The following is a 25,562-nucleotide window of genomic DNA, read 5'->3' on the forward strand; positions in this document are numbered from 1 at the left end:
ACCATGAGACCATGACCTGAGCCAAAGGCACAGGCTTTAACCCACTGAGACACCCAGGCGCCCCTCATACATACATTTATACACATGTGCACATATGAGGATTCTTAGGGAAAAACAAAACTTTACTAAAGAGTAGAGTTTGCTTTAGAACTTCCCAGAGAGCAAATTGTGGGTACTTCAAAACTTTTGACAGCCTACCTTCAATTGATTGGGTTATTTTAAAATTATTCAAACAAAAATAGTAATGTTGAGGGAATTTATATGGGAAAAGTACATAATTGCCAGTACTATTGCCTATGAACAGAGTCACTTTAAAAATACACAAAATAGGGGCACCTGAGTTGCTCAGTGGGTTAAGCCTCTGCCTTTGGCTCAGGTCATGATCTCAAGGTCCTGGGATCCAGCCCCATATTGGGCTCTCTGCTCAGCAGGGAGCCTGCTCCCCACCCCCCTGCCCTGCCTACCTACTTGTGATCTCTCTCTCTCTCTGTCAAATTAATAAATAAAGTCTTTTAAAAAATATGCAAAATATACTTGCTTGGCAATTATTAGTTGCCTTGACCTAATTGAAAGACTTAAAAAATGAATTCACTATATGTTTAATCCTGTACTGGTGTTTCAGTGGGCCTGAGTTAGATGACAGGTAGTTAAAAATGAACAGAATATGCTTCTAGCTCAGACTTGCTTTTATTCTAGAACTTGTCACTTGTTCCATTGTAAATCCCAAGAACAGCTCTGGTCATATAGAATATTCATTTTTTCCCAGCAAAAACCAAGTACATATAAAGCAAAGCATGTTAAATGTAAAACAAATGATCACAGCACAAAATAGCCATCCTTAAAATTAGCCTCATTTCACTTTTTTTTTTCTCACGAAATCCATTCTTTTCTAAATGTTCTGGTAAAGAGCAAACATTGACTGTGGTGGCAGCAGCTGGCCAGGTGGGTTTTATAGGGCACTCAGGGCTGGATTCACCAGTTGTACCAGAATTGAAGAGATGGACGAGAGTTTCTCATTCTATGAGGAGATAGGAGACATTTCTAGGAAATTCTAATTCTAACTGCTTTTTCTTCAACTGCCCAATCTGAGATGTAGATATGATGAAAATCATGACAAAAATCTTCTTTAAGCAGATATAGCACCATATTGCTATCTGAACCATCCAGAGCTCTCAAAGAAAAGATTCTGTCAGCTTTTCCTGGTCAGTTGTCCAAGTCCTCGGAAGAGATGAAATCATTCCTACTTTCTCAGTTATGCTTGTTGATGTCTTCACTCAGAAAAGTCTCCCTTTCAGATTTGAAGCAGAACAAATTTAGCGTGTTATTAGCCAATTGGTTTCATGAAAAGTACCTGCCCCTCACCACTCCGCTTCTGACAGATGATTTGTAGTTTCTGGTTAGAACCACATGGAATTACACATTGCCAGTGGAGCGATCTTCCTTTTCTGCTATGATCATCTTGAGTCCTCACCTTCTGCAAAATATAAAAATATAAACTGTTCTTAAAGTCACCGGACTTGTTTATCATGTTCACTCTAGACTCAACTCCTCTTTTGCCACATATGAATTGAACACACATAGTTTGCTGCTTTCAGGAGTCAAAATAAAAGGGTGATGTGATGATCTATACAAATGAGCAACATATAAGTAGAACTATAAATATGATTCTTCCTGGGAAAATGTTGGTACATTCATCATCTGAAATTCCACACTTAGCACATTCAATGGCTGGTATCACTGCCTCAGAGCAGGAAGGAATGTGCAGAGCAAGGACTCTGCCCAGAATCCTTCTCATCTTCTTTTTTAGCATTAACTTCTAGGACAGAATGCCTTCCCTTCCTGTCCTTCTTCCCTCCTCCTCCCTAACCACCCTCGTGTGAGCTTTCACTTTAGCATCAACACCTACTGTTCTTAGGAGGGCTGCTGTCCCACCACTGGAGTGGTTTTGATCACCTGCAGCATGAGTGCCTGGGAAGCCACTTCCCCTGGCCTGTCGATGATCTACCAAGAGAGTGAGAAATCCCAACTCTTTCGCTCAGGTCAGGATGACTCTGCAGCATAACTCAACATGCTGGAGTATCTGCGTGTAGCAAGCTAAAGTTGTACTTGATGGTACTTTGCCTGAGATGACACCCTTGCTTATCTTCCACTTCTTCCCTCTCATGCTTCTTCTATTCCCTTTCAGTTTCTCCTGTGAGTGAGTGCCATCTCCATAAATCACAAGTACACAAATCCTCACCACAGGGTCAGCTCCAGGGAACCTGGCCCAAGGCAGGATGTGAGAGATGATCCCATGTACTTATCTTCAGACTTACTTACATACCCATCTCAAAGGAAACAGTCATGTACACTTGCCTTGCATATTTTAAAGTTAATATCTAATTATTTTTTTTCATTATGGGTTTAAGCATTTGAAAAGGATGTAATTTGTGACATAGTATAAAAACTCACATTTAGAAATAAAACTGCCACCTTTTTCTTTTAATTTACCCAATAGAATCTATATAGCACAAGGATTTGATAGCACCCATTTTCCATTGAAAATATATGTAAACATGCTCATGGTTCAAAGTCAGATATTTTGTAGTGTTCATTTTTCTCCTTAAACATGTATTTCCATTCCACTTCCCACATAGAATTTCATTTAATTGTAATATATTTACATGCTTTAAAATCTTTTGTTTGCCTAATCATAAATCTTTGCATCAAAAAATATATTTGAGCCCATGTTTTTTATTTCCTATGACTATAAGCTTCCATGTGTTAACATTTTCTGATGGAATACCATTACAATTTATCAAAACAGCATATATATTTAAATTTTGGTAATTCTATCAAAACAAAAGTCAAAAATTTTATTGGAAATGCATTTCTTATTGAGATGGATAGTTTTCAGCTATTACTTTTACTTACTAGTACAATTTACTGCTAGAGTGATGCAACTTTTTTAAAAGATTTTATTTATTTATGATAGAGATCACAAGTAGTCAGAGAGGCGGGCAGGGAGAGAGAGGAGGAAGCAGGCTCTCTGTAGACCAGGGAGCCCAACATGGGGCTCAATCCCAGGACCTTGGGATCACGACCCAAGCCGAAGGCAGAGGCTTTAACCCACTGAGCCACCAAGGCACCCCGAGTAATGCAAAATTTAATATTAATTCTATTAATATTTATTGTTACAGATTTAAGCACTGATAAATATTGTTTACATAGACAGATGGGTTTTGAAGGAATTTTATTATAGCAATACCAAACAATTCTTTGAATTCTGAGGTATGTGCCAAAAACTACCCAGTAATCTTTCAATAGCTTTTATTTACAAAAGAATCTGTTACCCTGTCACTGGATGACATTTTCTCACTTCTGGGAAATGCACCCAAAAACACTTCACTGAACTTATCAAATGGCTATTAATAATACTAGTTAGTTACTCTTTCACTTACAGGTATGGTGTTTAACCCGAGACACTAAAATGTGGCTGGAAAATCTTAATATTGATAAATAAGGCATACTTCACATGTATGCTGTTACCGTATTTTTTGATAAAATAATATTTCTTATAATCTGTTTTATGTATTTTTTCCTTCAGAATCTTGAAGCTCCAACTTGGTTTATTCTCTTGATGGGACATATCCCCATATAGCCTAATTGGCAGAACTAGTCCTTACAGTAAAACCAATTAACATCGCTTTTTCATTTGGGAGATTTGGTCTTCCAACTGAAATAAGTATGTTACTGAGGGTCTCTGTGATGATGTCTTACTTATGATTCCATTCCAAGATAGGTAAATGATTAAGGGTTTTGTTATGATTTTTTTGGCCTGATGAAACAATGCCTGCTCTCCACTGATACTTCACTTATAGGCTCTCTGCTTTGTTCTCATGGATTTCTCACTTTGAAGAGAGGTGTTTTTTGCCAAGATCGGGGAAGGGAGCAGGCCAGATTATTAAATGAAACTTATCATCACTCCTACCATCCTTACTCTATAGTATAACTGAATTCAAATATCAAAACATGAATTCAAATACCTCATTTCTAGCAACACATTTCTTCCTTAACAGAAACATGTACAGAATGGGAAAGAACTGAATCCTTACCTGGCTTAAAGGAGGCCTACAGCTCCAGTATTTAAAATGACTCTTTGACAACATGCTCTCCACTCCTTACCTTGTGCCTCCCTAGGAGGGTTTACATTTGGGCAGAGCACAGAATCAGATTCAGAATGGCTGAGAGAGATGCCTAGCAGGCTTAATTGGAAGCACATGCAACACTTGATCTTGGGGTTGTGAGTCTGAGCCCCATGTTGGGTATAGAGATTACTTAGAAATAAAATCTTAGGGGCACCTGGGTGGCTCAGTGTGTTAAGCTTCTGCCTTTGGCTCAGGTCATGGTCTCAGGGTCCTGGGATCGAGCCCCGCATCGAGCTACCTGCTTGGCAGGGAGCCTGCTTTCCCCTCTCTCTCTGCCTGCCTCTCTGCTTACTTGTGATCTCTGTCAAATAAATAAATAAAATCATTTAAAAAATAAAAGAAAATCTTTAAAAAAAAAAAAGGATGGCTGAGAAATATGCCTTTTTTTTATGAGGTGGGGGGCATCTGTAAATGGGGATGCAGGAAAGGAGACCCTCCATGATTCCTCAAATAGAGACATCCTCAGTCTTAAAGAGTCCTTTAAGACTAATTTTTAGAAATCCATGCCCTGGGAAGTCTTTGTGTACCCCTTAGTATGAAAAATACTGGCCTTCCCAAGCTCCTCATTATACAAATAAAAAAGCTTGAAGACCAAGATAAAATTTGAGATCACAAAGCTAGTTGGTGACAGAACCAAAATTAGCATCCAAATCTTCTCATTCCTAATCTGGCATTCTTTCCACCATGGCCATCAGCTCTAATGCCATTTGTCATCACCACTGTCATCATCATCATCATTTTAAATAATAGCTAACATGTATTAAGCTTTCACTCTATGTAAAGTGATATTTGAAGCAATTTACATTCATTTAAGGATCATATTACCCTACGATGTAGGCTCCATTATTCTGGCCATTTTACGGGTAGAGAAATAAAACCTCAGAAAGGCAAAATAATGGGCCTGTGATCACATGACCAGTAACTGCAGAAATAGGAGTCAAATCCATATTCTTTTTTTTTAATTTTTTAATTTCTTTTCAGTGTAACAGTATTGTTTTTGCACCACACCCAGTGCTCCATGCAATCCGTGCCCTCTCTAATACCCACCACTTGGTTCCCCCAACCTCCCACCCCCTGCCCCTTCAAAACCCTTAGACTGTTTTTCAGACATATCCTTATCCAGTGGTCCCTGGGTTCACTCTTTTAACTGCTGTTTCCCAAACTGGTTTCTATAGAACACTAGTCCCTGATAAAAGATTCTGTGGTCATAATGGTTTGACGATAGCCTCTCTCTCAGAAACACAATGAAGATTAGCCCAATAAAGGCACTAAGAAGTCCTGCAAAAATGATACCTACCTATCAGTGTTTTACAGGAAAAATTTCTCCCAATTACCTATTAATATCTAACAAAAGGACTCCCATTAAAGAAGACTAATTTAGGCTCAATATTTGTAACACTAGGTCAGTGGTTCTCAAACCCTGGCCTGCATCAGAATCATCTGGAGGGCCCCAACCCCAGAGTTTCTGATTCAGCAGGTCTTTGGTAGGATTCAAGGATCTGCATTTCCAATGACTTCCTAGATGATGCTGATATTAATGGTCTAGTGACCATGCTTTGAGCAATACTGTTCTTGATGTTAGAAAAATAAAGACTAAGAAACAAGCCCTAACATGGTATAATGGGAAAAGGAATACAGTTGTTCTTCTTAAAAATCCACATTGAAACCTTGCAAATGTACATTAATGAGCAAAATAATCTGTACATTAAGTAGATGGATAAAATCAAAACATCAGAAAAATGAGTAGGTGAAAAGAAAAGCTCACTCTCTCTGGGAAAACAAAGATAAGCATAGCAAGATCAACATATAAGGGCTGATCATCCTTCACAATGGGTTATTTTTAATTGTCACATATATTACCAGACTTAGATCATTCATGTAAGATAATACTGATTATATGCCAAGCACATTGTGTATTTTGACCTTCATATGTATCATCTCCAATCTTTCAACAACCCAGATAATGAATTTTTTTCAGATAAATATTTTATTATCTTTTTTCCATGGATTATTTGTGTTCTAGAAACACAATTGTAGGGTATACATCTTTGTGACAAAATGGTATTGGACTAGGTGCTGTGAATATTCTTTGGTAAGACAATTTTAGATGTCTGCAGCTTCCATTTCCTTATCTATAAAAAGATACAAGACAACTCAGTGATTTCTAAAGTCATTCCATTTTCAAATTCTAATCTTGCATGATTCCATTCCAAGAAAGAAGCCAAACTGACATTTCCTAAAGAGACTCAGACTGACTTCATGGAGAAGAGATGGCCAAATGTCACCCAATCAAGTTACTGGCTAGCACTCTCAGAGGGAAATGAGTAAAGACATCATCAACTTCTGGATGTAGGATATATAATTAAGTAGAAAAATGGAGAAAACTTCTGGAGGAAAGAAATTTTGGAGAATAATAACAAACAAGAAAGGTCTCAGTAATGCTCACTTGAAAATCCTTTTGAGTTACCAAACTTATCAATCTCACCTCAAGATACCTAACAGGACTGATTGAATAGAAATTTATAGAAGTGTTTTTCAAACTTATATGCATATTGGGATTGCTCTGGGGCTTCAAAAAAAAAAAAAAAAAAAAGGTTGCCTGTGTCTCCCTCCCAGAGATCTAAGTGATGTAGAGTGTGGGCTGGACTGTGGAACTGTCAACAAATACCCAGGTCATTATAATCCATAGACAAGCGTGGGCAATGCTGATTTATAGGGTTTCTTCCTGTAATTATGTTGTTAATTATATCCCCTGCTGTGGACTGTATTGTGTCCCCCCAAATTCAGATGTTGAAACCCTACATGACTATATTGGATATATGGCCTTTAAGAAGGTGACTAAGATTAAATGAGGTCTTAAGATGGAGACACAATCTGATAAAAGTGGTGAACTTAAAAGAGGAAGTGACACCAGGACTGTCTTCACCATGTGAAAACAGAGCAAGAAAGTGGCTGTCTGCAAGCCAGGAAGAGAGCTCTCATTAAAACCAAACTGGCTCTTGCCCTGACCTTGGTCTTCCCAGCCTCCAGAACCATGAAAAAATAAATTAGTGTTGTTTAAGTCCCCCAGTCTATGGCATTTTTTATGGTAGCCTGAGCTAAGATATTTCCTCTTACATCCACCCTCTCTATCTCAGATCTGATTCCTTTCTCCAGTATTGGGAAAGCACAATAAATCAGGACCTGCCAGACTAGGGTCAAGTCCTAGGAAGGCACTAAACCTATTTGAGCTTCAGTTTCTTCATCCAAATATGAGGGGTATTATTTCCTGTCTCTTACACAGGGTTTTGGAAAGAACTCAGTGGGATCATTTACATGAAATTACCTTAAAAGACAGTATGGCTCTGTACACAGGTGAGCTGCAGCTGGTACCTGCCACTTTTTCTCACTCAACCAGCCTCCCTTTCCAATCCCCTCCTTGATTTCCCTCTTGGGTCCCCTCCTCAGTATGTTCTCTCTCAGCCGTCTGATCCTCAGTCATTTGGCCTCACCCTAACTCCCTGGTTCTCCCATCACTGCTTTCCTTTAGTACATGTCTGTTAGCAACAAATCCTCTTAGTTTTCCTTTATCTGGAAATATCGTTATTTTGTCTTCATTCTGGAGGGGTATGTTCACTGGATATAAAATTCTGTGTTCTGAGTCCTTTGACTTCAGTATGTGAAAGAAAAATATGTTTCACTATCTTTCAGCCCCCATGATTTCTGATGAGAAATCTACCATCATTTGAAGAATTGTTCCTTTCTTTTGTAATAGGTAGATTTTCTCTAGCTGCTTCGAGATTTTTATCTTTTGTTTTTAGCAGTTAATGATGTGTCTTGAGTGGGGTTTTAAACTCTGTAAAGTTATATCTTCTACTAATTTGGGAATTTTTTGTACATGATTCCTCTAATATGTATTTTCTTCTGACTGAATCTAACTTTCTTTTCTTTCTACTTTCCTTCTAGAATGCCAATAAAACAAATGTTAGACCTTTTGATATTATTTTACAAGTCTCCAAGGTTCTGTTCATTTTTAAAAATCCCTTTCAGATTATATAATTAATATATCTTCCAAGTTCTTTGAGTCTTTCCTCTGTCATCCTCCTTCTGCTTTTGAGCCTGTCCATTAGTTGCATATAACACCCAGTGCTCATCACCACACATTTCTGCTGAGAATACCTTTCTGTTCATTTCAAGTTGTTTGCCTTTATCTCATGGAGCATAGTTATCATAGCTGCTTCAATGGCTTTGTCTGTTGTTTGTCTTTTCCTTGAGAATAGTTCACATCTCCTGGTTCCCTGTAGGTTGCCTAGTTTTAGGTTTTATCATGAACATTTTGAATATTATGTTGTACAGACTCTAAATCCTAGTATGATTCTGTGTAGAATTTTAAATTTTTTTGTCAGCAGGCAATCAACCTGGTAGGTTGCAAGTGCTGTGTTACCTCCTATGAACAGTGGTTCTATCCTCAGTTTAATGTCCAAAGCCTTTGCTATCCTGTTCTGGGTCTTCCCCATCCATGCACAGCATAGTGGAGAGCCCAAGGCTTATGTAGCTCCCATAATTAGAATTAGAGTATCCCCTTCTCCAGTTCTCTTCTCTCTGGGGCTATGCCTACATGCTGGCCAACAGGGCCTCTCTTCCTAGTTCCTCTGGCCAGAAAAACAGGGTTTCTCTTTAATTTTAGCTAGCTAGCCTTCTACTCAGCTCCAAAATTTGCCTACTTTCAGAGCAAAACAGTGGGCAAAATAGTGAGAGGAGGGGTGCCTGGGTGGTTTGTTGGTTAAGCATCTACCTTTGGCTCAGGTCATGATTTTGGGGTCCTATATTGACCCTTGCATCAGGCTCCCTGCTCAGTGGGGACCCTGCTTCTCCTTATTCTTGTGCCTCCTCCCCTGCTTGTATGCTTTCTCACTCTCTGTCAAATAAATAAGTAAAATCTTCTAAAAAATTTTTAAAAAATGAGAGGAAAGAGAGGGGAAATGGGGATTTCTTCCACAACCTCTTACAAACAAGGGCCCCTTTTCTTAGTTCTTCTGTCCACAAACATGGGGTTTGTACTGAGTTTTAGCCTCCTGTCTTGCTGCCATTACATAGTTCTAGGACTGAGGTCTGGCCTCAGGCCAAATCCACAAAAGGAAACAGAAAAGACAATGGGAAACTTTATAATATATCTGCTTTTTGTTTCTTTTCAGAGATCTCAGGAGGTTGCTTTTTTGTGTTTTCTCCAGAGTTCTCAGTTGTGATCAGTGGGAGAGAGAGGCTATATGGGCTTAGTCCATCTTGACTGGAAACAGATATTTCATTGTATTTATATTTGATTTTTCTTTTCTTAAATGTCCCTTCCCTTTCTATAGTTTTCTATATTTTCTCTATTCTCATCTCTCCTATTTTCCATCATTTTGCTAATTTTGTTCAATATCTATATACTAGCTATGCCTACAATTATACCCATATCTAATACATATAGTATAGATGTATATATGAAGTGTTGATATATATTATATATTATATTAATATATATTACAATATTGTATATTAATATGGTGATATATATTACATACTTAATATTGTACATACATACTGCATATATACATGGCATTTCATTATATAATCATACCAAAATTGATTTATCATACCTGCTATTGGGCATTTTGGTTTCCACTTTGGGACTATTACAAATAATGCTTTTATGAACATTCTAATACATGACCTTTGATGAATATATATATTTTCTGTAGGGCATATACATTAAAGTTGATAGTCATAGTATATGTATACTTTCAGCTTTAGTAGACACCCAAGAGTATTTATTTTAAAATAATTTCCCATGTAGTTTTGATACACAACAAAAATTGTGAATAGCTTTCCTAGAGCCTACTACAGCTTCCTGTTCTCCATCTTCCATTTTTCCCTTTAACTCTAGGTCCAGAAACACCTCCTTACATTGCCTAAGAAGCTGCCCTCAGTCTCCAGAGAAGTCTCAAAAGCACAACAGCCTTGTCCATTCCAGGCACTGGTTAGAAGCCCACATCTCAGAGCAGTAAAGCCTGAGTTGCTAAGGGAGAAGGCAGACCCTCAAGCACTGGAGGTTTCTTGCATAGCTCTCCCCCACTGCATTTTGCACAAGGATGAAGGGCTCTGCTTGCTTATTCAGGACTTGTGTGGTCCTTTTTCTCATCCCATTCCCTGACTCCACACCAAACATCTATACCTACTTCCAGTTCTGGTTTTGTCAACACCATTGATTCCTTTTTTTTTTTTTTTTTTTTTTTTTTTTTTTGCCTTTCTGGAGTTATGTCTTGTCTGCCTCCTCATTTTGGGAACTCCTTGCAACCCTAGATGATAGGCACCTATCCTGTCATTTCTACTTGTCCCAGTGAGTTCTCCTTGCTCATCTTCGCTCAGCTTCCACCAGGGGAAATCCAACGGTACTTCAGGGTCTTCGATTCTATTGTACCCAAGGTTACCTTTTTTATCTTGTTGTTTACCACCTGCTAGAGCTGGTATTTCTTCTGATTGTGCCTCTTCCTCATTGTTCACCAGCAGTTCTCCAGTTGAAAAGAGCATGTATAACTTCTGGATCAAATCAGTAGCAGTCTCATAACCATTACTAGGACTGATCCCTAATAAAAAGGAATGCTGCTCCTGGGAACCAAATTCATCAAACAGCTCACTGTTTCCTGTTTCTATTTTATACACCTCAGGAATATGGCTGAGGTGACAGAGAAAAGAGATGAAAAATACATTAGCCAAGTCCCTTGCAGAATTAAATGTAAATACAGGCAGATAAAGCATAGCAATAAATTTTATGCATGTGCTTGGAGTAGTCCAAATGCAGTTTGTGGATGAAATCTGACCAGGGGCATTTTTAAAAAAATATTCCAAAGGAAATTAGAACGTTGTAACAATGGTTTAGGACTCCAAAGCAATCTTATTTTCACCACTGAATTTTTATTGAGTACTTACCTTAGGGTTGTACTTTGCAAAATCAGACAGAAAAGAATCCTTCCTACTAGTCTTCATATGGGTTCTGTTTTTTAAATGGTGAATGTTCTGGTTGCTTTTGCAATTTTTTTTCTTTTTGTTTTTATTTTGCTCTAAGATTGTTATATCTAACATTTGATATTATAAGTTTTCTGTTTTGGTAGTACCCAATATTAGAGTGGTATTATGTAAGGTATTACAAAGAACCTTTTTCTTTTTTTTCATAAAAGCAACAGAAATGGAAACATGGTTCTTTCTAATATGGGTCATATTCTACCTGCTATTAACTCCAGATCTGTGCAGTCATCACAGACCAGGAGTATTTCACACACACACTCTCACACACACACCCCTACATCCCAAGCAAACTTGCATCCTGAAAACTAAAGCACCATTCATTTAAAATTATTTTTGTAAGGACTGTTTCCAGCTGTAGTATTACCCAAACTGTTAATTTGCCAACTCACAATGCATTGTTTCCTGAGCCAACGTTCTCTGGGTTGGGAGAGGTGATGTTAACACACTTGGGTCTCAGATCTGCAGGGGGATATTTGTTGATGGCACCTGGAGAAAGATTGTGCTGGTTAATCTAAACTTTACCCTTCTATATTCTATCGCCCAGGTCAGTTCATCTTCTCCTGTGGTTAGAGGTATCTTCAAGAGCAAATTAATTTTATAAAGTCCTTGGCAAAGTAGCCACCCTCTGACATTTGCAAAATCTCATTGGCAAAGTCAATGAGATAAAGCAGTGATCGAGTCAAAAATTCTCAAGCTCTGTATGTCACAGGCTTGTGATACAATTCAAGGACATCTCTCCATCCCTTCTAAGATCTATTTCTCTTCCTCTAAATGGAAGATCTTTCCAGAAGACACATTGAGCTACTGAACTTGTCTGTCCTATTTATTTTAGGGTTGGAAGGGGGCATCCTTTTTTATTTTTTTTTTTTTGCAAGTGGTAAGTCTGCTGCGATACATAGAATCCTGAATTCTAAAATTCCTTAGGGTTACATGAGCCCTGGGGCTTTGTGCAGGGCAGCAAATCTGCATTTCTGTTAATTCTCTGGGAAACTTGCAGGAACTGCAGGTAACTAATGTGGCCTCTGCCTCACTCCTAATCCCAGCACAGGCCAGAATTTGCTTGATGCCACAAGCTCTCAGGTATTCTACTATACCCACGTCTAAAATTGCAACTCATGGACAGAGGCTGGAGCAGTCACTCTCAAAGCCCCACTATAAAAAGACACCCTTAAGACTCTGCTTGGCTATGCCTGAGCCAGTTGTTTGGGACAAAGGCTCTGGAAGAAATTCATGCCCATGGCTCAAAAGAATTAAAGTCAAACCAAAGGTAATTTGCAATGAAAGATAAAACAGAAGTCCTTGGAGCAGTTGGAGAGTGATGGTAGTGAGATATTACTGATTACAGCAGTAAACTTCTTTTTGGGTACAGGATTGAAATATAGTTTAAAGAACAGGAGCACAGCTCTAGGGTCAGAATGCATGGGGCTGAGTCTAGAATTTGCCAACTGTTAAACTGTAAACTTTTGGGTAATTTATTTAATGTCTCTGAACCTTTGTTTTCTCACCTGTAAAATGGAGATACTAGTACTTTCCTTTGAGGGCTGTACTGAGGATTAAATGATATAATCCATTTAAAGAAATTGCTACATAGTACCAAGTACGTAGTAAACAGATAAGGGTTAAAAAAATACTTTTTTGCCTATATGGTGGTTTTCTGGCAAAGACCTTGACAGTGCAGCAGTAAAGTTCAAGGTCAGTAAGTCCTGATATTTTTCTCTGGTTTTCTCACTGCCTCCTACTCACACCTTAGACTGTACAACTCTCCACTGAAGTAAGGAGTTATTACTAAGCCACCTAGTGGACGGTACACAGAGACATTAAATCTATTGCAAAAGCAATAGAAGAAAAAAGGTTTAATGACTTACGTCTGATTAAATGAACAAATGGCTTGACAAACTTGATGATATAGTTCAAATCTGGCTTGTGGGCTCGGCCAAGCTGGACTAAGTGATGATCCAGTGGGTGGCTGGCTAATTCTTCTAATTCTTTGTCGTTGTGTATAGGACCAAAGGAAAATACAAATATGGTGTAGCCCTGACACTTGGCTCTCAGAGCTACATTTCTTAAGACTTCCTTGTCTAAGGGGTTGGTTTCGCCAGCAGATATAACAAAGATAACTTTGTTTTTCCTCAGGTTGGGCGTTCCTACAAATACATTGTCAATTGTCCACTGCAGGGCATGGCCAATAAAAACATCTCCATTGAGTTGTTGAAAAGAGTCTTGGAGATGATGTTTCATTTGGTGTACACTGTTGTAAGTAACCAAATCAAATTCCAGGTAGACAGGGCATTCTTCACTGTTGGGCATATAGCCTGGAGGAGAATAGCTCACAACTGCCACTCTGTCTCCTAACATGGAAGTCAGTGGGTAGGAGGCAACACGAAAATAATCAAGCACTGAGATTAGAAAAGCTTTCACTTCCTGAAACTCATCATTTCCTATTCTTTGGGAAGCATCTATGAGGAAAGCCACATCCATGTAATATTCTTGAAGAGAGGTATCTCCAGGTTCATTAGTAAGACCTGGTTCTTCTTTTCTGCCATGGTTTTCATGTCCTGCAATAGAATAGCTCAAGTCACTCTTTTCAGCAGAAGGCTAAATTTGGAACTGCTAGCCAAGGATGACCAAAAAACAGCATGGAAGGGATGCCTGGGTGGCTCAGTCGTTAAGCGTCTGCCCTCGGCTCAGGTCATGATCCCAGGGTCCTGGGATTGAGCCCCACATCAGGCTCCCTGCTCGGCAGGAAGTCTGCTTCTCCCTCTCCCATTCCCGCTGCTTGTGTTCCCTCTCTCACTGTCTCTCACCGTCAAATAAATAAATAAAATCTTAAAAAAAATCTTGGGATTTTGCCATGTGTTATTCCCATACCCATGGCAGACATCATAAATCAATTATAGTACTTATTCCCAGATGCATTCTCCAAATATGTTTCCATGCACTGCATGGGAAACCACCTGCATGCCATAGGTGCTGTCATGTGAAAAGAAATGTATTTGCTAGCCTGTCTCATATTTGTCAAAGGACTGGTTGATCCTTCCTGCTTTTGTTTTTACTGATTGTCTGTTTTCCATTTCATTGAGTTCTGCTTTAATTATAGTACTTCCTTTCTTCTGCTGCTTACCCAGGGTTCTCCTTTTTCTGTTTCTTAAGGTGAAAGTTGAAGTCATTGATTTGAAAACTTTCTTCTTTACCAACATAGGTATTTAATGCTATAGATGACCTTCTAAATCCTGCATTAGTGGAATCTCACAAATTCTGGCATATTGTGATTTTATTTGCATTCATCTCAAAATAGTTTCTAATTTCTCTTTTGATTTATTCTTTGACCATAGATTATTTGGAAGCATTTTATTTAGTTTCCAAATACTTAGGGATTTTTTGAAGATCTTTCAACTATTGATTTTTAATTTAATTCTGTTTTGGTCAGAGAATACAATTGGTATGACTTCAATCTCTTAAAATTTTGAGAATTGCTTTATGGCCCACAATATGGCTTATTTTAGTAAGTGTTTCATATGTATTGAAAAGAACATGTATTCTGTTGTTTGCAGAGTGCTCTATAAATATCCATTAGGTGAGGTTAGTTGCTAGTGTGGCTCAAGTCTTCCTGCTGATTTTTTACCAAGTATTGAGAGAGGTTATTAGAACTCTGATGCTCTTTTCATTAAAAACAAACAAACAAAAAACCACAAACTTTTTTCTCCCCAAGTTTTATTTTAGATAATTCCATTACTGCATCTTAAAGTTCACTGATTTTTTCTTTTACCAAACCTAATTTGCTATTAATCCCATCCAGTATATTGTTCTTCCTAGACTTGCAACTTTTATCTCTGTAAATTCTATTTGAATCTTTTTTTAATATCTTTTTACCTCTACTTATCTCTACTTAACTTTTTCACATATGAGATATAGTTATAATAACTGTTTTAATACCTTTGCTAACTCTAACATCTGTGTCAGTTCTAGTTTGTTTTAGAGTGATTATGTTCTTGATTATGGTCAAGTTTTCATGCTTCTTTTTTTCCACAAATATTGTGAAATTTTCCTTTTTGGTTGTGGAATATTCGTGTATTCTTGCAAATATTCATGCCACATACAAACTATTTGATCCTTTTGGGTCATGCTATTATGATTTGTTTGGCTAGTCTAGAGCAGTGCTTAATTTAAGGCTAATTATTCCCCACTACTGAGACAAGACCTCCCTGAGTTTTCTTTCCAATACTGTATGAATTATGAGTTTTTCCAGGCTTTCTGGCAGGAAAAGGCACTGTGGCCCTCTATGAGCAACTGGCACTGTTCTGTAATCTTTTCTGATGGTTCTTCTCCCAGGCTCACAGGCATGTATCCTCACCACTCTACTGAATAACTGAGGGGGCCCTTTGCAGATCTCTTGGGGTTCTCTCTCTGTGCAGCTCTTTCTTTTCTGGCATTTTGTCATGGGAACTCTGACCACCTTGGTCTCCCTGGATTCTCAGTTCTGTCTCCTCATCTCAAGAAGTACATTGGGCTCTGTTTATAGCAGCAATGGCCATGGTATTTGGCTATGAAGGTCAATTAAATGGACATGTCTGTCATGTTGAAGTTTACAGTCCTGGAGATGACTAACCACCACCTGCACTGTCATCAGGATCTTTGTTTTCCACCTATAGCATTTTGGCTTCTTTAAAAAGAATAATCAACACACTTTGTTAAAACATGAGGAAAAGTATTTCATAAATGTTCTGATAGAAAAGGAGGATCAATTTATGTTAGTGAAATGTTTTTTCATGCATGCCCATATCAAAAGGTTTACTGCTTTTTCCCAATTTTCTCTTTACAACTGAGCAAAATCTCCATCTTTTTCCAAAGTACCCAGCAGAATTATTTTCTAAGGAGGCATATTTTCGCCCACAAAATCTGTAAAAATAGGCTCTCTTCCTACTTACAGGATTAGCATGAGAATCAAGAAGCTAAATGTAGATACTTACGGTTTGAAAACCCTAAAATTAGTCAAACATGAAGTATGATTATTCTAACTTTGAGCCGAAATTCATCTTACTTAGAGAGAGTGGGTGTTCAAAAATAATTTCTTTCAAGAAAACCTGGCAGGAGTGTGGATACAATATATCTGTAGCTCATAGCAATGCTGTGTATTTTCTGGAAATGTCATGGTGCCAAATTCCCGTCTTCAAGTTTATGGAAGAATTTCCTCAGAATGGCAGAGAAGGAAGGGCTGGCTTACTTTTTATTGTGGAGGAGGCTTGGAAGGAGTGAGGGATCCAGCTAGATTTCCAGGGAAGCGGCCTCAGAAATTAGTCTAACTTTGGCCAATATTAAAGCCACAACACCATGTGTGCTCCAATAACTTTAGGGAGAAGTGGGGGGTGGAAAGGGAACTTAGAAGGGAGAATCTACAGGACCCTGAGCCATTTGGACTGGGATTAAGTATTCTGTGAAGAAGCTATGCTGCCTTTCATGGCAGTTGTGGGAAACCTCAAGATATGTATGACTTATCCAGTGATTTGATTTGGAATTTGTCCAGGGATCAAAATTAGTCATGTGTTCTTCATAGGCAAGCCACATGTATAACCGAGGCTAATTTGCATATATATTTCTATCCAATTGTACTGTAGATTAAAGTGACGTTGTTTTATAAGATTTCCCATGAGGCAGGCAATGTTTTCTTTCTTGATTTTCCACTGAGTATTTGATGAGCCTTCAGTTCACTTCAGGTCTTATGCTCAGCTCTGTGTATGTTTTCTCTCAGTTAACCTTCCACAGGGCACCAAGAGGGTAGAATTACCATCATTCCCCTTTTACAGATGAGCAAGCAGAAGCTTGGAGAAAGTAAATTACTTGGCCAAGAAACAGCAGCTTCTAAGTGGTAGAGGAAGGATTTGACCCCCACTCGTAACTCCCTCAGAAGAACTGGTCCTCAGATATGAGGGTAGATAACACACACAAAGGATCATATTAACCACTTCACCAAATGCCCTGAGACCTGGTGTGAAAAATGAGGTTCTTGGTCAATTGCCATTCCTTCTGAGTGAAGCCACTAGAAGAAGTTTTCTTCCAAAATAGGCAACTATATGATTAAATAAAATTTGCAATTTTTTCTTCTCTAGGCATTATAGAACAGTGGTTATGAGCAGAAACTTTGGTGTTTTGAGTCCTGTCTCTGCTGTTTGTTACCTCTATGGCCCTGAATCCCTCCCTACTTCAGTTTCATTATGTAAAAAGCAGTAATAATAAACTATAAACCTTATAAGGCTTTTTAGAGAATTAAAGTTTGCACAGTTCCTAACATATCCTAATTACTCTACAAATATAATTTTTGGAGGGAGATAAACAAATAGAAAAGTCCCAGACATCTGAAAATCCTGCCCATGTTACTCTATTTCACAAATGAGAATTTCCATCAGAAAAAAACACACAGCCAGCTAGAATTAATGGAAGATAACTTGTACATGCACATATGTATGCATGTTCTCAGAAATTAGAAGCTCATTCTGCTGTGTTTGTGAATATTTAGCTACAGGGGAGTTAGCAATAATTTATGTACCTCTCCATTTAATGATGCCATCCCAGGCCTGTCCTCCCTCCTGTCTGCTGAGGTCACTGGCCAGGCGCTAAGCTGAGGCAGCAAGGGAGGGAGGCACAAGAATTTTATGCCAAAGGGAAATATAGACACATTTAAAATTCCCTCCTTTTATTTTATGAGGTCCTCTTTCCCCCATTTGCCTAAACAAGTAGAAGTGACTGTCTTAAAATAGATTTCATCCTCTTCCACCAAAGACATAGAATAAATATTTTTCTTGACCTAGACTTTTTAGGTGGCACTTAGTCTGAAAGACTCACTCTGTAGTCCACTTCATACTCTGAAACAAGTCTTCAGAAGGTACCAGCATACTGAGAAAAAGTGACACATGCCTTAGGGATTATTTAGACCCAGACTACCGAGATCTAACATTTTGGTCTTTATGGTGTTATTCTGTACTCTGGCTTCTGGATAAAATTATAAGCAGTTTATAAAGCCAAGTTATTCTGGCATTATAGCCTCTGGATGGGCTTATAAACAGGATTTTTTTTAATGAAATTAAATTTTTAGAATAAAAATGCACTACTGAAATTATTTTAAACTAATTCTCCCAAATGATGATGTGATTGAACTTATTCTCAAATTTGGCAATTGGATTTATTTCCTCATATGTAAATGCAGACAATGCCATCACCAGGAAACATGGCATACCTAGTTAAAAGTTAGTGGGCATGAGTTTGAGTCCTGACTTAACTTAACTTAAAGTTAAATTAAGCTTTTAACCTTGTATCAGTCTCCTCATTTGTAAAATATAAAATATAGGGGAGCCTGGGTGGCTCACTCGGTTGAGTGTCTGACTCTAGATATTGGCTTGGGTCATGATCTCAGGGTTGTAAGATCAAGCCCTGTGTTAGGCTCTACACTCAGGAAGGAGTCTACCTGAGATGCTTTCTCTCTATTGCCCTTTGTCCTGCTCCATGTTCACATGTGTACACTCTAAATAAATAAATAAAATCTTTAAAAATTACAAAGTATAATAATAATAATTAACAATAATAATGGACTTTTTGGTAAAGATTAAATAAAATCATGTGTATAAAGTGCTTAGCGTTGTGCCTGGCACAGAGTTGTGCTAAGTAAGCAGTAGCTTCTTTGGTTATGATTATTCCTCACAGATTGTTTAATCATCCCTCAAGTGAGACAATGCATGCGATGCTTTGAGAATTGTACTGCAGGGAATAAGTATTGGTCCCCAAAGCATTCCATTTGCACTTTTAACTAAACTGAATACTTCCTGGGACTCCTGGGTGGCTCAGTTGGTTAAGCGGCTGCCTTCGGCTCAGGTCATGATCCCAGCGTCCTGGGATCAAGTCCCACATCAGACTCCTTGCTCAGCAGGCAGCCTGCTTCTCCCTCAGCCTCTGCTTGCCACTCTGTCTGCCTGTGCTCACTCTCTCTGACAAACAAAACAAAACAAAACAAAAACTGAATACTTTCTGACTTGTGTTATGCATTTTTTTGTACACACAGAATATCCTCTGTCAGACCACAAGCTCCTAGAACACAGGGCCTCTGTCTGAGTCTTAAAAGCAAAACAAAAAAAAACAAAAAACAAAAAAAACACTCCTAAGCCCCCAAAGAGACTAGCTCAGGGCTGAACTCAGAACAGGAGCCAATACATATTTGCCACATGAAAGGACATCTGAATAATCATGGAAAATCTACCTAAAAGCCTAGTGCTTTCATATGGTAAGCCCTCATTGCGGGCTGTCACTGTTACCTTCACCTCTACCACCCCCACTATTACCATCCCACCCTTACAACTCCACCACCACCAGCATCACCACCACAATCATCACCACCCCACTTACATACCCTAACCTCCATCTCCACCATTGGCAATACTGGTGCCACCAGCCTCTCTACCACCCTCCTCTACCACCACCATCTGCAACAGCAAACACCTTCACCATCACCGTCTTCATTACCACCACAACCAGCGCCAACACTGTCATCAACAGCCCCTCTACCACCACCACTATCACCCCATTACTACAAATATCCAAGTTTTATTCCATAAGAAAGGGGTCTGCCTTGAAAAAAAATGTCACTAGCGTTCTAGAACATTGCTTTATTACTTGTAATAAAGGATTGCCTGAGACATACAGAAATAACCTCAATGAGCATTTGAATTCAAATAGTCCACATACCCTGAACAACCAGTTCATGTTAGTTTTGTCCACATGCAAAACCTTCATGGAAGATCACCAAAACTGTAATAACGAGACAATAAATTCTCAAGCAAAAGTAAATGCAATGAACAGGAAACTCAGTTTATTCCCCAGAGAACATCAAGATAGTTGAAATTTCCTAAAGAGTTCATGAAACATATCATGAAAATTCAGATATGACCACCATTTTATTACTACCCTCCTCTTTAGAATGTACACTGAAATAAAAGTAGGACATTTACCTGATGTTCCACAGGTGATTCAGAAGCCAATTCTGCTGCATTTAAGTCTAGCATGGACTTAAATTTAGCAGAAATCAAGATAATATATTCAAGTTCAATACATGGCAGTAAAAATTAGAAACAAGTTAAGTGTTCAATGAGATAAATAAATTCATTCATTGAAAGTAATGTTGTGAGATACAGAAAATCAGTACGAAGCTTGCAGCAATACGTAAAATGTATGACATAACATGATGTGAGAAGCAGGATATCCAATTGACTGATATGATGTAAATCTATGGGCTTATGGAAAAACCAAAGAATATATTCCACACTACAAATAGCTTTTGCTAAATTATTTGAGATTCTTTGTATGCAAATTTTATGTATGACAGTACTTCTATAATTTTTTAAAAATTAGCAGAATCTTGGGTCCCTGGGTGGCTCAGTCGGTTAAGCAACTGCCTTCAGCTCAGGTCATGATCCTGGAGTCCTGGGATCAAGTTCCACATCAGGGTCCCAGCTCCATGGGAAGTCTGCTTCTCCTTCTGACCTCCCCTCTCATGCACTCTCATTCTCTCTCTCTCTCTCTCTCTCTCTCTCAAATAAATAAATAAATAAAATCTTTTTTAAAAAATTAGCAGAATCTTGAGAGTATAATGGGAAAACAGTGGACAGGGTGTAGGAATTGTGAGTCCCTATTCTGAATCTTCCTGAAAGAACTTGGGGGCATGAAGTTTCTTCTAAAAATGTGTTTCTTCCACTATTGACAGTTTGACTGGATAGTGCTTTGGTATGAGGGGAGGGTCCTGGGATTGTATATTTAGCAGCATCTGTGGCCTCTGTCAGTTAGATGCCAGTACTACCTCCCAGGTGTGACAACAAAAATCATCTCCAGACATTGCAATATGTCTCCCAAGGTGCACAGAGTGAAATCACCCCAGGTGAATTTGTAAGAGAATCATTAAATATCTTTCCAGCTCTAATGCCCTGTGATTGAGTAAAAGTCAAAAGACATATTGGCTTTTAAAAAAAGGGAAAATGTTACTTCTCATTTCTCAGTGAAATTCATTGAAAAGAACATTAGCTGATGTTATCCTATGGCCTGAAACCCCTTAAAGCTATGAGTGAGCCCCCCAGGCTGAGTCTGGGTTGGTAATTAACATTTCATTACAAGTTATCCTGTCCTTTAATCTTGAAAGTCCACTAACTATATCTTTAATATTGGTTAACTTAGTATCTTTGATGAAAGTGCTATGCTTGCCACTGGCTCAGCAGTTACAACTTAATTAGAATTAAATCAACCATTTTTTATTACATAATTCCAAAGAACTATGTGTATTCCACTGGTCGGTTATTAAGAAGAACTGAATTTTCCAAAGAATTTTTATATTGCACATGTTGTGGTCAAAATGCTTGACATTATCTCATATATTTAGATCTTAAAAAGTATTGTTGTTTTATTTTTTTAGATGTTGGATGGAGGGAAGCATGACTTTTCTGTGGTTTTACATGAGTAAAAAAAAAATAATGCAGTTCACCTGGAATCCTTTGAAAACAGGAATTCCAACTTTTGTCCTGTGGTGCTAGCGTCTCAATTACTTTCAGCTCCCTTGAGAATGCAGAGCTAATCTGGCATGCCAAAGTGGCGGGATGAGCAATGGTTCTTAAAATACAACCTATATTGGGCTCCTTGCTGGCTCAGTGGGTTAAGCCTTTGCCTTCAGCTCAAGTCATGATTTCAGGGTCATGGGATGGAGCCCCGAGTCAGGCTCTCTGCTCAGCAGGGAGCCCGCTTCCTCCCCTCTCTCTCTCTGCCTGCCTCTCTGCCTACTTGTGATCTCTGTCAAATAAATAAATAAAATGTTTAGAAAAAAACCCCACAACCTGTATTAGAGCTACTTGTTAAAACTCAGATTGCTGAGCCCCAGCCCCAGAGTTTCTGACTTGGTAGGTCTGGGAAAAGTGCTGAGAAGATGCATTTCTAATGACTTCCCAGGTGCTGCTGGTGCTGGTGCTGCAGGGACCACACTTAAAGTTTCTAGCCTTTTCCTTGCCACTCACACCCCTAAATATGAAGCAGTAATTCTGAGGTGGGCTCTGCAATCTGAGCTTATGAAGGACTTCCAGGTGATTCTGATACAGACTGTCATTCAGCTGCTATAAGGATTGGAGAGGGCCATGGAATTGAAGACGAACTTGGACATCAGAGCAGGTAGTAAGAAGCAGAGGGAGAGGCATAGGGAAGAGAGATAGTGATTGTATATCTCATGGAAAACACACAACTCATTTTCAGCCCACAGGACTCTGGAAACTATACCTTCTTTAAATGGTTTAGATTCCTGACTTTCTCCCAAGACTCTCAGTTCAAGGGCAGAAAGATCAGCCCTCAGCCACGAGAATCACATTACAAATTAGTAACAAGCACACATGTGGGTGCTTATGCCAGTTATTAACCTTTTATTTGTGCAATTCATCTGGAACTAATCAAAGTTCATCTCTTAGCAACTGAATAAAATATCTGAACCACAATATCCTCTCCATGAGGATGGCACATTATATAGAAAGTTCTCAGTACGTTTTGGCAACTGGCTAAAGATGATAAAAGAAAGGACAGAAGGAATAGCACTCAATCCCTAGACAACACTTTTTAAAGAAAAGACTTATTTATTTGACAGAGAGAGATGCAGAGAGAGAGAGAGGGAACACAAGCAGGGGGAGTGGGAGAGGGAGAAGCAGACTCCCCACTGAGAAGGGAGCCCGACATGGTGCTTGATCCCAGGACCCTGAGATTAAAACCCGAGCTGAAGACAGACACTTAACAACTGAGCCACCCAGGCGTCCCGGCCTAGACAACATTTATGATCTGAAACTCAGATTTATTTTAGAAGATAAAAAATATCTATTATCTTAGGTGTGAGACTCACACTGTTTGCAGGCTACCACAACATGACACAACCCTCCATGGAACTCCCAGCACACTTCAACCCACTACAGGAGAAAAGAAGTGGGGCGGGGCAACTAATAATCTACATTTTTTCCTAGTAGAGCCATGTACAATGATTTCTTTGAGCAAAATGAACCTTCCTTTTGCTGTAAGTATCTTGATTCCCCAACATCTGGTAAATCAAATGAAAAAAGTCCATTATTACTGAACAAGGGTTGCTAGAAATGGCAACAAAGATGAATTCCTTTTCTTTCTTTTCTTCTTAAATATCCAGTCATATCTGCCTTTTCCTGAAAAGATTCACATTTCTGAGTTATTCGACTTTAGAGTGCTTACCTTTACCAAAATGATCACAATTGGTAATTCGGTATTTAACCTTGTCAAACCACATTTTTTTTCTTTTTAAACCAAACCATTATAAATTCCTGTACCATATCATTGAAATGAACACTCAAAATTAATTGTATCTATTAAAAAGAAGAAATGTCTTATTCTCTTCTTTAAGCTATGTCTATATGATAATAAAAATTGCTTAACTAAAAAAATACACACAGTTGAATGCCTTGATGCCAAGGTACTACAGACATTTTGTCTTACTGCATTACATCATTTTTTAAGCCCTATTTTTCAACTAATGGTTGACTTTTTTATTATTAATTCTAGCTTGGAAAAGGAAATTCAGTTGTCTTAAAGGTAAAATGAAAATATTTATATTTCATAAGTAGGAAGACAGGGTGGGGATATGAGTGTTGAACCCAAGGAAAAGAAAAGGTATTTATTCAAGGAAGTTACTGAGAATGAATGTGATTCATTTTCAGGAATAACTGGTATAAAATTGGCCCCTTTTCCTTTTAAACTTGCATTGTCTAACAACATATGTGCTACTTCTGATGTAATGCATTCAATGCTGGTATTCTGGTCTAATGAGCATTTTGGAAGACTTTAACATGCATAGCTGGAAATGGTTGAAGTCTGTTTAGAATGTCCTGCCTTTCAATGAAAACACAGACAAAAAGCCTACGTATCTGATTTGTTTTAAAGTATTAAATCCTGCCAGAAGGTATTCTTGCTTTGCCACCCAAATGTATAGAGCAGACAGAGGGACAGTCTGTGCTCTATCATTTCCAAGTACCTCAAAAATACCATACCTTCTCATGCAATCACAGAGTCTGAGGCACTGGCCCAGCCAGCTTTTAAAGTGATTTTAATCCTTGCTTTGCTCTGATATTCTCTGTATTGTTTCCTTCTATGTCACACTAACCTTCTAGAGAAATCTTAAGCCTGGTGAGAACATCAGGGACATTTCTTAGAGCTTATATCAGTGGTCTTCACAGTGGTGCCCGTTAACTTGTAAACCTTCATTTTCAACCATAGCAGCAGCTATAGCTACCATCTTGAACTTGAAGAAAAAATCACCTTAGAGAACAGCCTTCATTTACTGGGTTCTCTGCTAGTATTAAAAGACAAGGACCCTGTTATTTAAAAATTCCATCATAACTTTTTGTTTCCTTACCAGAAGTTAAACTTGCAATTTCTTCAGAATTGTGACCTTTCTTCTGTGTGATCTTTAATTCTTGTGGCATAAGCATATGACTAGGTATGTAAACCAAAGAGTCACTTCCAATGTCCTCCAACACAAAGGAAGAGTCTTTTCCAGCACTTAATTCCTGGCCAATGAAGCTGTTCTCTCCTGAGGAAATATCATGTGGCTCAGGAGTAAATCTAGCAGATAAAAACAGAATTTTTAGATGAATTTTGGTTGCCTTGGGGAATGCAAATAAAATATCTCAACAATTTGATATAGTTACTTAGTCATTTCTTAGAAGAAAACAAGTGGTAAACATTTCAATAAAGTTATTATTAATAAATAATAAAATTATTCATTAAGATTTGTTATTATTAAAAAGAATAAACTGATAAATAAACTATTCTTACTTGTCCTTCCTTTCCCCCATCTTCTTACAGCCTAATAACTATTACTTGGAATAATATGAGTCTAATTTGCCATAGTTTTAGATAAATGACAAGAAAGTTGATCACAGGTTATTTGGAACAACCATACAATTTCTCAGATTGATGTCACTCTCCACAGAAAATAGAGAAAATAGAAATCGAGACCTGTTCTGAGAAGAATAAGGCTATACAAAACTTATCTCATTGACATCAGATCTCTTAAAATGGTGTCTACATTTATATTCTTGGAGTTTATGAATTCTCTGATAATTTGAGAATGTGTTTTTATTTAGGTGATGATAGAAAACATATTCAATATTAAGTTGATTCTTATTTTTATTCTATTTATGCACCTTGATGTAATTTCAGTGTCCACGTTCACATTTGTATTTGATACTAGTGTTTGGTACCCGGCAGTATTACTTTGACTATTGGGAGTTAATGAGGAAAGATAAAAAGGTC

At 38.2% G+C, this 25,562-nt stretch overlaps 1 protein-coding gene across 5 annotated transcripts in view; it reads right to left on the reverse strand.

Moving 5' to 3' along the window:
• Positions 1-672: 672 nt before the first annotated feature.
• Positions 673-25,562, reverse strand: part of COL6A5 (collagen type VI alpha 5 chain) — a 96,549-nt gene continuing 71,659 nt past the window's right edge. The window contains exons 36-40 of one of the 5 annotated variants that reach the window (XM_047737161.1): positions 24,661-24,869; positions 13,097-13,786; positions 11,621-11,717; positions 10,637-10,881; positions 673-1,474 (exon numbers count right to left, since the gene is read on the reverse strand). In XM_047737161.1, the coding sequence (XP_047593117.1) occupies positions 1,455-1,474; positions 10,637-10,881; positions 11,621-11,717; positions 13,097-13,786; positions 24,661-24,869 (1,261 nt within the window). In that variant the 3' untranslated portion in view covers positions 673-1,454. The remainder of the gene's footprint in view (positions 1,475-10,636; positions 10,882-11,620; positions 11,718-13,096; positions 13,787-24,660; positions 24,870-25,562) is intronic. The other 4 variants (XM_047737177.1, XM_047737169.1, XM_047737187.1 and 1 more) reach the window with 4 other exon arrangements.

Source organism: Lutra lutra, chromosome 1 (genome assembly GCF_902655055.1).
Source record: "Lutra lutra chromosome 1, mLutLut1.2, whole genome shotgun sequence".
Lineage (NCBI taxonomy): Eukaryota > Metazoa > Chordata > Mammalia > Carnivora > Mustelidae > Lutra > Lutra lutra.